Source organism: Vicia villosa, unplaced genomic scaffold (assembly GCF_029867415.1).
Source record: "Vicia villosa cultivar HV-30 ecotype Madison, WI unplaced genomic scaffold, Vvil1.0 ctg.004442F_1_1, whole genome shotgun sequence".
Lineage (NCBI taxonomy): Eukaryota > Viridiplantae > Streptophyta > Magnoliopsida > Fabales > Fabaceae > Vicia > Vicia villosa.
Window position 1 is genome coordinate 107,704 of NW_026706438.1, and position 11,425 is coordinate 119,128.

Genomic DNA, 11,425 nt, shown 5'->3' on the forward strand with positions numbered 1-11,425 from the left:
TTGAAAAACGCCCCTGTAAAAAAAAAGTTTGGATTCGCCCCCTAACATATGAAGATTCCCCTGTTTTGCACCTTCAAGAAATTTAATCATCAAAATTAATGACGTGGCAACCATTTTTTTTATTTTTTGTTATTATTTTATATAATTTTTAATGACGTGGCAGACTCTTAGTAATTGCAAGGGGGCACCACCAACCACTAGGCTATTTTACCTTTGTTGTTTTAATCTTGCATTAAAGTATATATATTATAATAATTTCTGAAAACATGTTTATTAAGTATTTATTTAGGTCCTTATGTTTTAATATTATTGTTAATCAATGGTAATGTTTTATTAATCAATATATTAACGTTAATATATTTATTTAGGTTATGAATTTTTAATATATGTTTTATTATTATTATTATTAACTAATAATGTTTTATTAACTAATATATTAACATTAATATATTACACGAATTGCATATTTACCGTTAATATTTAAAATATTGTACATAAATATTTAAAAAATATTAAATATCATTGATATTTAAAAACGTTAATATTTAAATAACTTTAAATATTTAAATTATTAATTAAAAATAATGTTAATAAATTAGTTTAAAAGCTACATTATTTTTTTAAAACATAGCCTATGAAACATGACTAACAGTATATTTTAAAACATAGCTTATAAAATATAACTAAATTAATTTGGTTCATTATTTTTTAAATTAGTTTATAAAACATGACTAAATTAAATTTGTTTATTTAATTAAAAATAAACCAAATTAAAACCAAATTAAAATAATTTAAATTAAAACTAAATTAATTTATATTTTATAATTTAATTAATTTTAACAATAAAATAAATATTAATTATAACAGTATTAATTAATAATAATGTTAACTAATATTAACTAATAACTATAATATAATTATTATATTTTAACTGATATATTTTATAATTTAATTAACTAATATATTAACTAATTTATTAAAAAATATTTTAGTAGATAAATATATTAACGTTAATATTTTACAAAAGTAAAATAGAACAACAAAAGTAACTATTATTTGACAAAAGTAAAGTAGATAAATACAACTTAATGTAAGAATATGACAAGAAAAATAAAATGACCTAGTGGTTGGTGGTGCCCTCTTGCAATTACTAAGACATGGGTTCAATACCCATGGGAGACAATTTAAAAAAATAAAAAATATGATTTTTCAAACCTCGCCCATATGCCGGGGGCAAAATAGCTATTATCCCATTAAATAATTCATCCAATTCAAATATCAAACAAGACCAATAATACTTTGTTTTTCGAGTTCGATTGATTCAAATAGACTCTCAAATCCGATTTTTAAAACCCTTCTACATATTTATTACCATATTTATTAGAGAAAAGCTATTTCTACACCCATTTTTAACACCTACACCGTAAAACACAACAAAATACATACAAATTTCATTTTTTAATAGTTTATGTTGCATTGGTTTGTGTGAAAGAAAATTTTGCTTTGATGGTTTATATGGTGTATGATACGGTGTAGTCAAATATGGTGTATGGATAGCAAAGCTCTATTTATTACTCCCTATGCTAAAGAAGAATTCAATTAACCAACCCTGTGCTAAACAATGTAAACACAGATTTTATTCTTTCAATAAAAGTGTAATCTTAACCTTTCCCATTTGAATCTTACTTTTTGTTGCCTATCAAAACCACAGTACCTTTCCTTCACTTCACTTCTCACTTACCACACCAATATCTCACTCTCTTCAATCTCCTAATTTCTGCGTCATCTCTCACATCACCACTAACCACACCCATTTCTCTCCCAAAAATTCCAAATCCAAACCCCAAAAAGCAACAAAAATAAATTCTCCATCACTCACAAGTCACAATACTATTCAATAGCACCAATCACACATTGTACTAAATAATACTATACCCTTTGTTGCTTCATTTCAATCTTTCTCCTACTTTACTTTACTTTTCACTATAATAATAAAATACTCACTAAATATTTTAATATTATAATAAAAATAAAAAATCATCCACATTCATTAATCTATTTCAAAATATACTACAGTAACAAAAAGAGTCTTTTACACTTCTTTCTTTTTCTTTCTCTCTCTATATATAATATAGCTCAGTTTAGTTTCTTCAGAACAATAGAAAAAAAACTCAGAGTCTAGTTTCTTTTCCTGCTTTTGCGGCTTCTCGCCGTCTTTGCCTGCTTTTTTCTGTGCCAATTGGTGGCGCACATTAAAGTGTTGCCTTTTATTACTCTCTTCATTGTTGCAGTGAGCCTTCAAATTTGCATTTAAAGCTTCTTCTATACACAAAAAGAGGATTCTATAGCCATTAATCTCTCTGCCACTTTTCTGAAATTGCTTCTACACATTCAATTACTCAAGCGGTTTCCTTCTTAAATAAAGGGTTGTGCTTTGAAGAAAGTGAGATAGAAAGAGACTCTATAAAGGTTGGTTCATAGTGTTTTGCATTACGAAATTTCTCTGGCCCATTTGATATTTTGGTTAGAAATTTTTATTTTTGATTCAAAGTTGCGATTTTTTTGATGTTTTTGGATCTGGGTTGGTGTTTTTTTCTTGTGAAATTGATCATGTTTTTTTTTTATGTTTCAGATCCATAAAGTTTGTTTTTGAGATAGAACAATGTTGGGTCAGAAACAAGCAGAGGAAGCAATAGTTAGTAGCAGCAGTTTCAATGAGACAGATCAACAAGAAGGAGTACTAGGAAAAGAAGAAGAGCAAGAACAAGATCATTCATTCAGTGTTAAGAATTTTCTATGGCATGGTGGTTCTGTTTGGGATGCATGGTTCAGTTGTGCTTCAAATCAAGTATAAGCAACTTTTAAAAAAAATTTAACTTTTTTTTTCTTCTTTTGGGTTTTCAATTTGACTCATTTTGATGGTGGTTTTTTAGGTGGCTCAAGTGTTGTTGACACTGCCATATTCATTCTCTCAACTTGGCATGCTATCTGGGATCTTGCTTCAAATATTCTATGGAATTCTTGGAAGCTGGACTGCTTATCTTATCAGTGTTCTCTATGTTGAGTATCGAAGTAGAAAAGAAAAGGAAAATGTTAATTTCAAGAACCATGTTATTCAGGTATGTTTCTTTTTGTTTTCTTCCTACAAACCACTAATTTCAAGATCATAGTTTTTGCCACCGTCACTCCATTACAAAAAGGCCTAAGCAAAATAGAATTGTTGGTCCAATAAACAACTCAGTTGATAGTTATGCGGAGATATCAGACCGCACACAAGTCTTAGTTGATAGTTGTGCAGAGACATTAAACTGCATGGCTCGGTTGATAATTGTGCAGAGACATCGAAGTTTATTGTAATTAACAAATTTTGATTGAAATTTGTTGAAATGATTTTCAGTGGTTTGAAGTGCTAGATGGATTACTGGGTCCAGTATGGAAAGCATTGGGGCTAGCTTTCAATTGTACTTTTCTTCTCTTTGGATCTGTGATTCAGCTTATAGCTTGTGCAAGGTTGGTTCTTTCTTTTTCTTCATTTCATTTCTCCTACAAATTTGTCAACACTAGAAATATGATTTCATTGATTATTTTCTTACAACAATTTTTTTTACATATTGTTATTTAAACAGCAATATCTACTACATAAATGACAACTTGGACAAAAGAACTTGGACTTATATATTTGGAGCATGTTGTGCAACAACTGTGTTCATTCCATCGTTCCATAATTACCGTATTTGGTCTTTCCTTGGACTTGGAATGACCACTTACACTGCTTGGTATCTCACTATAGCAGCTATTGTTCATGGACAGGTAAATTAATAAAATTAAAAAATAATTATAATTAAAACTATTATTATTATTATTATTATTATTATTATTATTATATTTATTTATTTATTTATTTATACTAAGATATGAATATTGCAGGCAGAAAATGTGACACATACTGGTCCAAAAAAGCTAGTGCTATATTTCACTGGAGCAACCAATATACTATACACATTTGGTGGACATGCTGTCACAGTGTAAGTTTATAGAATTAATTTTTTTTCTTCATTTTCATCATTTCAATCAATTTTTTCTTCTTCTTCTCTTGCCAGCTTTTGCCGGTAATATCTTTTTTTGAGATTATAGGACAAGAAATCATGGAAAGATCCTTTGTTTTTTTTGGAAGGAAGAAAACTATTTCAAAGGGAAAGATATTATTATAGTGGATAATAAAATTTATGTAAAGTGTATAATGTAATGTTTCACTAGGTAACAAAAAATCATTATTATAGTCTATAAACTAGATGTCGTCATGTAGGGTTATAGCATAGGCTTTAGTCATAATAGCATTTGTTCTTTTGTTAATCACCGTTACTTAATTTAGTTAATGAAAGACAATAATGTCCAATTCAATTATAATCCATCATAGTTAAGCATGTTGCTCCTAAGTAAGATATATAGTTTTTATTTTTATTTTTTATATTTAACCTTTTTTTTTGTGGTTTTTATATTTATTCTAATTTAAATCATATGAGATGATATTTGGTTGGCTCCACACCTTTTTATGATTGCAATGTAATTGAAATAATCTTGTAAGTAAAAACAAAGTGTCAATGGTGTCAAAAGTGTATTAAAAAAGTTCCTTTAATTTTCTTTAGCTTTTTATAGAAATTCCAATGTGACCAATAATTGTGATTATTCCATTTTCTAACTGAAAAAATAAAATTAAAATTGCAGAGAAATTATGCATGCAATGTGGAAGCCACAAAAGTTCAAATACATATATTTGCTAGCAACTTTATATGTCTTCACCTTAACAATTCCATCAGCTTCTGCTGTTTACTGGGCATTTGGTGATGAACTTCTTAACCATTCAAATGCTTTCTCTCTTCTCCCCAAAAATGGATTTCGTGATGGTGCTGTTATTCTTATGCTCATTCATCAGGTAATTTAATTTTTTTAGTATTATATAATTTTTTTTTTTGTATTTTTGTTACAAAATGTAACAATTTCATGAATTGATGTTATGCCTTGTTATAGCATTGCTTTTTATTTTATAGAAAAGGTAGAGGAATAAATAAAAGGGGGAATGTTTATAAACTTTATGTAAAAAGAAGAATATAATTCCGTATTTATTTAAACTACTACTTCAATAGATGCCTATTACATCACTTTGTCATGTTAACATATAGTAATTGGAAAATTAGTATGTGAATTTTTTTTGTTACAATTATTAATATGTTTAGTTTGATCAAATAATAAAATTATACTAGTCAAATCTCGAAGTGATTAAAAAACAAATTTATACAACAAAAGCAAAACAAATAAATGCAGTGGTTGGCATTGAAACTTGCTTTTATTAAATTATTGAATTTTTTTTCTATATATGTACGAAAAAAAGGATTCTAATTTTTCTCACCAATAAATGTGTGCAGTTCATCACATTTGGTTTTGCTTGTACTCCATTGTACTTTGTTTGGGAGAAAGTAATTGGAATGCATGACACAAGAAGCATTTGTTTAAGAGCACTAGCAAGGTTGCCAGTGGTGATACCTATTTGGTTTTTGGCCATTATTTTCCCTTTCTTTGGACCTATTAACTCTGCTGTTGGAGCTCTTCTTGTTAGCTTCACTGTCTACATCATTCCTTCAGCTGCTCATATGCTCACTTATCGAAAAGCCTCCGCGAGACAGGTAAATCACCCGACGGTTTCTTAATCTTTAAGTAAACGTTTAGTTTGTGAGTCTGACGTGTGCTAAGTCACTTGACGATTTCTAAATTTTTAGTATCTATTTTTATTTGTCGCGGCCTTGCACGTGAGAAACCCTAAATATAAGTTATATTATAATTTTAAAGTGAAAATAGAAAATGATATCACAAACAATATTTTTGCTAGACACTTTACATCATAGGACTAGATTTAGTTTTTGCATTTTGTAGATTCATGTGGTGACATAGATGTGTACTATTAGGATAGTTATACTTTTATAGGCTTTTATTTTCATGTGAGTCTTTACATGCTCTAAGGTTGGTTTTGTTTGGGCATTTGAAAAGGTTTTAATTAGTATGATCTTATGATTGTTACCTAATCATCTTATTAATAGTCAATAAGATGGCTTCTTATTTAATAATAAATCTTAATTAGATGTGTTAGGGTAATGTCATGTCACATGGTTGAATATGCTTTCTCTCATAAAATTTGACTTATTCACATGATTGAAATAAGTGTAATATTTAGTATTATGATATGATTGTTGCCTAATCACATGCTTAATAGCCTTTTAAGATGTTTTTTTAATGAAAAATGCATCATGCACAATTAGAGTTAAGGTATCACATACTTAATAACTATGTGAGTTGTTACGAAATCATGTACGTTTTGTAGTCTGTTATTCTTGCACAACGGCCAACTGAGCCGATTTAACATGCTACATTAAAAAAAAAAAAGTTATACATGGCATTAATGTAATTAAGTAAGTGTGAAGGAGGGTATAGATGTAATTTAACATACCTTGGACATGATGGGGACTTTCTTCTATATTCCACCATTAAATTGAAGTGACAAGTATAGTTTAAGAGAGAGAAAGAGCAGAAAATGTACAAAAGCATTTAAGACTTGAATTTGGAACATTAGGAGAAGAGGTGGAAACTGGTGAGATGTCATTTTCGTTTAGTTATTTGCTACATACACACTACACTTTCACTACCGTACCATATCTCTTATTCAGCTGCCTTATTTCTTTCACATCTTTCCCCAATTATTCAAAAACTTTGGAACAAAAGTCCAATAATATATTCAACATGATGCCCTTGTTCTTGTTTGCTATACATATATAATTCTTAGTTCTATGTAGTTTCATCATTGCTTCCTTTTTTGGCAATTTTCTGAGTAATTCAATAGTATGTGTTTTGATCTATCACAATTGTTAATAATGTAGCACCCCCATATTGATGTGTCTATGTCGCAACAAGTGTTAAGTGTTGAATATCAACACAACACTGATACCTGCGTTGTATTTTATATTGACGTGACAACACTGGTACCTGTGTTGTGTCTTATGTTAACGTGTCAGTGTTGTGTCTGGTATATTTACGTGTCTCTAACTTTAACTTGGTATTATTTTGTAGAATGCTGCGGAAAAGCCTCCATTTTTCATGCCAAGTTGGACAGCAATGTATATTTTGAATGCATTTATTGTGGTATGGGTTTTGGTGGTTGGGTTTGGGTTTGGAGGATGGGCTAGTATGACAAACTTCATTAGACAAATTGACACATTTGGGCTTTTTGCAAAGTGCTACCAATGCAAGCCTCCACCACCACTAATGGCTGCAGCACCACCTCCTCATGCTCTTCATCATTGAAATTACAACTTACCCACTTCAAAATCATACAAGATTCTAGCTCAAGCTACTCTTTATTGTAATCTCTCATGGGTCCCTCAATATTTTGTAACATACATGGAGGGGTATAGTAGTAATACTCAACCTTCATTTGGTGTGTGTGTTGGCTGTGTGTTGTGCAAGTTTTTTTTCTCCCCTTTGTTTTATTATATAGTTTTTTTTCTTTCTTCTACCCTTCTAAGATTAGTTGATTAAAAATAGTGTGGATGAATGAATGGTTATGATTCCTTTGCTATAAATGCATAGGCTAATTAAATTACATGTGTTTTGGTATCTTCCTTTATTATTATTTGGTATCTTACTTTCTTTTATGTCCACTTTTGAGATAGTATAAAGATTTTGCTTCCTTTTAATTATGCTTTAAACAAATTTTTGATATCTTCAAATTGATCACATAGACTCAAGAACAACTTGGATGACATAGTAAATGATCTTAAAAGATTAAGTCAAACCCTAGACACGCATCATTGATAAATTTTATTGAAGGAGAATTTTGTTGCATATTCGGATCTTTGATTCGAGGAATTAGTCTCTATAGTTGCACATGATATAACAATGATAAGTGATAAATTTTATTGAGGTAGAATTTTGTAGTCTAATGTGATTCTCTCTTATTCGAAAGACTAGTCTAAAAGTTAAATTTTATTGAGGGAGAATTTTGTAGTCTAATATGATTCTCTCTTATTCGAAAGACTAGTCTAAGAGTGAGTTGCACACTAGTCTAAGAGTGAGTTGCGCACAGGATAATCAATTTTTGAAAAAACACATACTTAGTTGGATTGAATCCTCATTATTACTTTGCATGTTTCCAAAAGATACCAATGTGCAAAGGGAAAGGTTTTGTAGTGTTAATGGGTTATGTGTGGGACTTGTATAATCACTCACTTCATACAATACTCTTTAGATTTGATTCCACACTCTTTCATTCATAGTGAGAGGAATTCGAACGTGGACCCGTTTTTATTCACATGGGCAGCATGTGATTTCTTTTGCTCTTCATGTGCTATTATTGAGTCACCAATATTTAATTTTATACTAAATTATTTTTATGTTTCATTACATCATAATTCATGATTCATGAACCACTCTGCCAGCATGTTACCCATATTTTCTTGTCATTGCATTTGTTTATTTGTCTATTTGATGTTCATATTATATTTTGGGAAATGGAGTTTGAATGAGTGAATCTCAAATTTGGGGTGGAATTAGATTTAATTGGTTCCCTAATTTGAGGCATAGAAGGGGAGTCTTGGGGTTTTCTTTATTTGGAATAAAGTGAAACTACTTGAGTCTCTAAGTTAATAAGATAAACCTAATACTACTCAATTGACTTGGTAAAGTAAACTATTTTAATGTATGTTTATTCGGTTTTACATTCAGATATACTAAAAGATAATTTGAAATTTTTAAGTAAATTTAATTAATTTTTTTAAAAATTAATTTCTATTTGAAGTAAGAATTTATAATTTATTTATTTTTGCTCAAAACACTTTTTTTATGTATACCATCAATATTCCGTCCATTAGACCGTGTTCTCCTTACCTAATACAACGTCAATCACCATTTAACTAACTAACGATTGGTCAAACACATCTTTTTATATATAAATGTTTTGTTCGAATTCATTGCTTTTGGTTAATTCAATCATAAATCAATTAAAAGTTAGTTAAGTTGATTTTAGTTGTTATAAATAATTTTGTGAATGGTTGCTAGCTGATATGTTAGTTGAATTAATTGAATGTAAACTACATATTTAAATTTAATTGCTAACGACAATATTTATTTATATTTATGTAAATAAATGACAAATATTTACAAGTAAACAACTTTTAAATAAATAAAACATCAGCTACAAAAATGAGTTAATTTTGAGACATAGTTCACAAATAGTGTATGTACCATTTGTATGAGAACTCCATAACATTGAATAAAATTCAGTATTTTTTTCTCATCTTTAATCTTATATTTTCATCATCCTTTCCTTCCCTCTAGTGCCAGCAAGCACTTATTTTAAAAATTGGTACATGAGCTTTGGTTCAGAGTGTAGAATACACAGATTTTTAGTTTACAATTGTTATCAACCAAGTAAAGATGACGGGTGATAATTGGAAAAGACGATACAAACAGATGTAGGTTTTATTTGATTATTATGATACTCTAGATGTAGGTTTTATTTGATTATTATGATACTCTTGAGGTAGTTACCAATAGATTTCAAAAACTCCCCTGCAAATGCAATCGAAGCATAAATTTTTTTTAATAAAGATGAAAAGAGAAAGAACTGCAAGGTCATGTATTCAATTTAAGGAGTAGTAGATGCTCCAAATTTTGATAAAATGTTTCATGTGGAGACTACGAAGGAGGCATGTGATCTTTTGATCAAATACTATAAAGGGAGCGAAAAGGTGAATAATGTGAAGTTACAATCCCTTAGCACCTTATGCATTTAAGATTCAAGGTCTAGTGCACATTATAAAGAGTTCTGGTGAAGAGATTATTGGAAATATGGCAATTGTAAACGTAATGAGAATACCCATTCTTCACTATGATCATATTATAGTTTCTATTCAAGATTCTAGTAACTTAGCAACTTTGAAGATGGAAGATGGAATATCTCATATGATCATGAGAAGCACGTGAATTAAGGATTCTTGAAAGAAAGAGAATGCAAGAATAGTTTCAAGCACCGCAAGCTCAAACATTCAATAAAAATGATTTTTTTTTTTTTTTTATAATCAAAATGGATTTAAAGAGCACTAGGGGTGCTTAACCCAAATACAAAGAAAAATAAAAACGGTCGGTGTATCACACAAAAACCAACCCAACAACAAAGAATCCGACCAACAATCACAACAAGAAAAATCTCGGGCCTAGGAACCACTCCTCCCGAGACCTATTACAATGATTCTTAAAAAAAAAACTAAACCAGTCCCATGAGAGATAAACCATTAAAGGAGTTCACATCCAAGCCATTAAAAATAACATCATTCCTACAAATCCACATAATCCAACAAAAAACTAGACCGAAGAACCACTTCAAATCAATACCCCCCGCTTTACCACAATGCTCCTCCAACCAACAAAGACGACCCACAATCGAATCAACCGCGGAATCATCAACCAAACGCAACCAACTAAGAAGTTTCCTCCACCAAAGATTAGTAAAAGAGCACTCAAAGAAGAGATGATTAAGATCTTCCTTTGATAAATCAACCTTAGTTGGAAGCCTATTCCAAATCAATCTCCAACCAAAGATAAGGATTCTACTAGGAACTTTGGTCTTCCAAAGACTAGAGAAAACTAATTGTAAATAAGGTTCCAAAGGAAATGACGCAACAACACACAAGGAGAAAGAATCATAAGCATTACTAACCGAAAAACCGGAAGCATGACGCCACCACTTGAAACCATCCAATTCCGAACTAATGGGGTGCACCGGAACGAGAAGGATCCAAAGCTCTTCAAATTGTGTCGCGGCTGCCCGGTCCATGGGTCTAATAAAGGATGTCATACGCCAACTCCAAATATCTCCATTCCAAAAACCCATGTCCATCACCTTGCAAAGAGGGTCTTCGGCCAAAGAGAACAACTCCGGAAACATAGTGCTAAGCGGATTGTTACACAACCAACAATCAAACGAAAAAAGAATGAAGGAACCCAATCCGAGCTTAAGAGAGATAGATGAAGCGAACCAATTTGAAGAAGTGGTTGAAGGATCCGCACCTATCGAACAAAGATCCCTCCACCAAAGAGAAGATTTACTCCTCGAATTAAAGGACGGAGCCATGAGCATTGCTCTCTTGATATCGCCGTACCTACAAGAAAGAAAGTTAGTCCAAAAAAATTTTCCACCATTCAAGATTCTCCACTTCCATTTACAAAGAAGTGCAAGATTGAATCTTTCACAATGCTTCACCCCTAAGCCTCCCTCCTTCTTTGGACGAGACACTTTGTCCCAACTAACCCAATACACCTTCTTCCTTCCCTCCTCCCCCCCCCAAAGAAACGTTTGTTGTATGGCAATAATCTCATTTAC

At 30.6% G+C, this 11,425-nt stretch overlaps 1 protein-coding gene across 1 annotated transcript; it reads left to right on the top strand.

Moving 5' to 3' along the window:
* The first annotated feature begins 2,144 nt into the window (after positions 1-2,144).
* LOC131642061 (auxin transporter-like protein 2) lies at positions 2,145-7,662 on the top strand. The gene is made up of 9 exons (XM_058912348.1): positions 2,145-2,469; positions 2,633-2,848; positions 2,934-3,119; positions 3,398-3,510; positions 3,627-3,810; positions 3,928-4,025; positions 4,726-4,933; positions 5,424-5,681; positions 7,117-7,662. Exons 2-9 carry the CDS (start codon positions 2,663-2,665, stop codon positions 7,348-7,350), a joined length of 1,467 nt encoding a protein of 488 aa, XP_058768331.1. The 5' UTR covers positions 2,145-2,469; positions 2,633-2,662; the 3' UTR covers positions 7,351-7,662.
* The last annotated feature ends 3,763 nt before the right edge of the window (positions 7,663-11,425 follow it).

Excerpts from the sequence above, each read along its gene's own strand:
- LOC131642061 (XM_058912348.1), top strand. The coding sequence starts at position 2,663 with ATGTTGGGTCAGAAACAAGCAGAGGAAGCAATAGTTAGTAGCAGCAGT. Across the intron at positions 3,511-3,626 it reads CAGCTTATAGCTTGTGCAAG|CAATATCTACTACATAAATG; the intron begins GTTGGTTCTTTC and ends TTATTTAAACAG. Across the intron at positions 4,026-4,725 it reads GGTGGACATGCTGTCACAGT|AGAAATTATGCATGCAATGT; the intron begins GTAAGTTTATAG and ends TTAAAATTGCAG.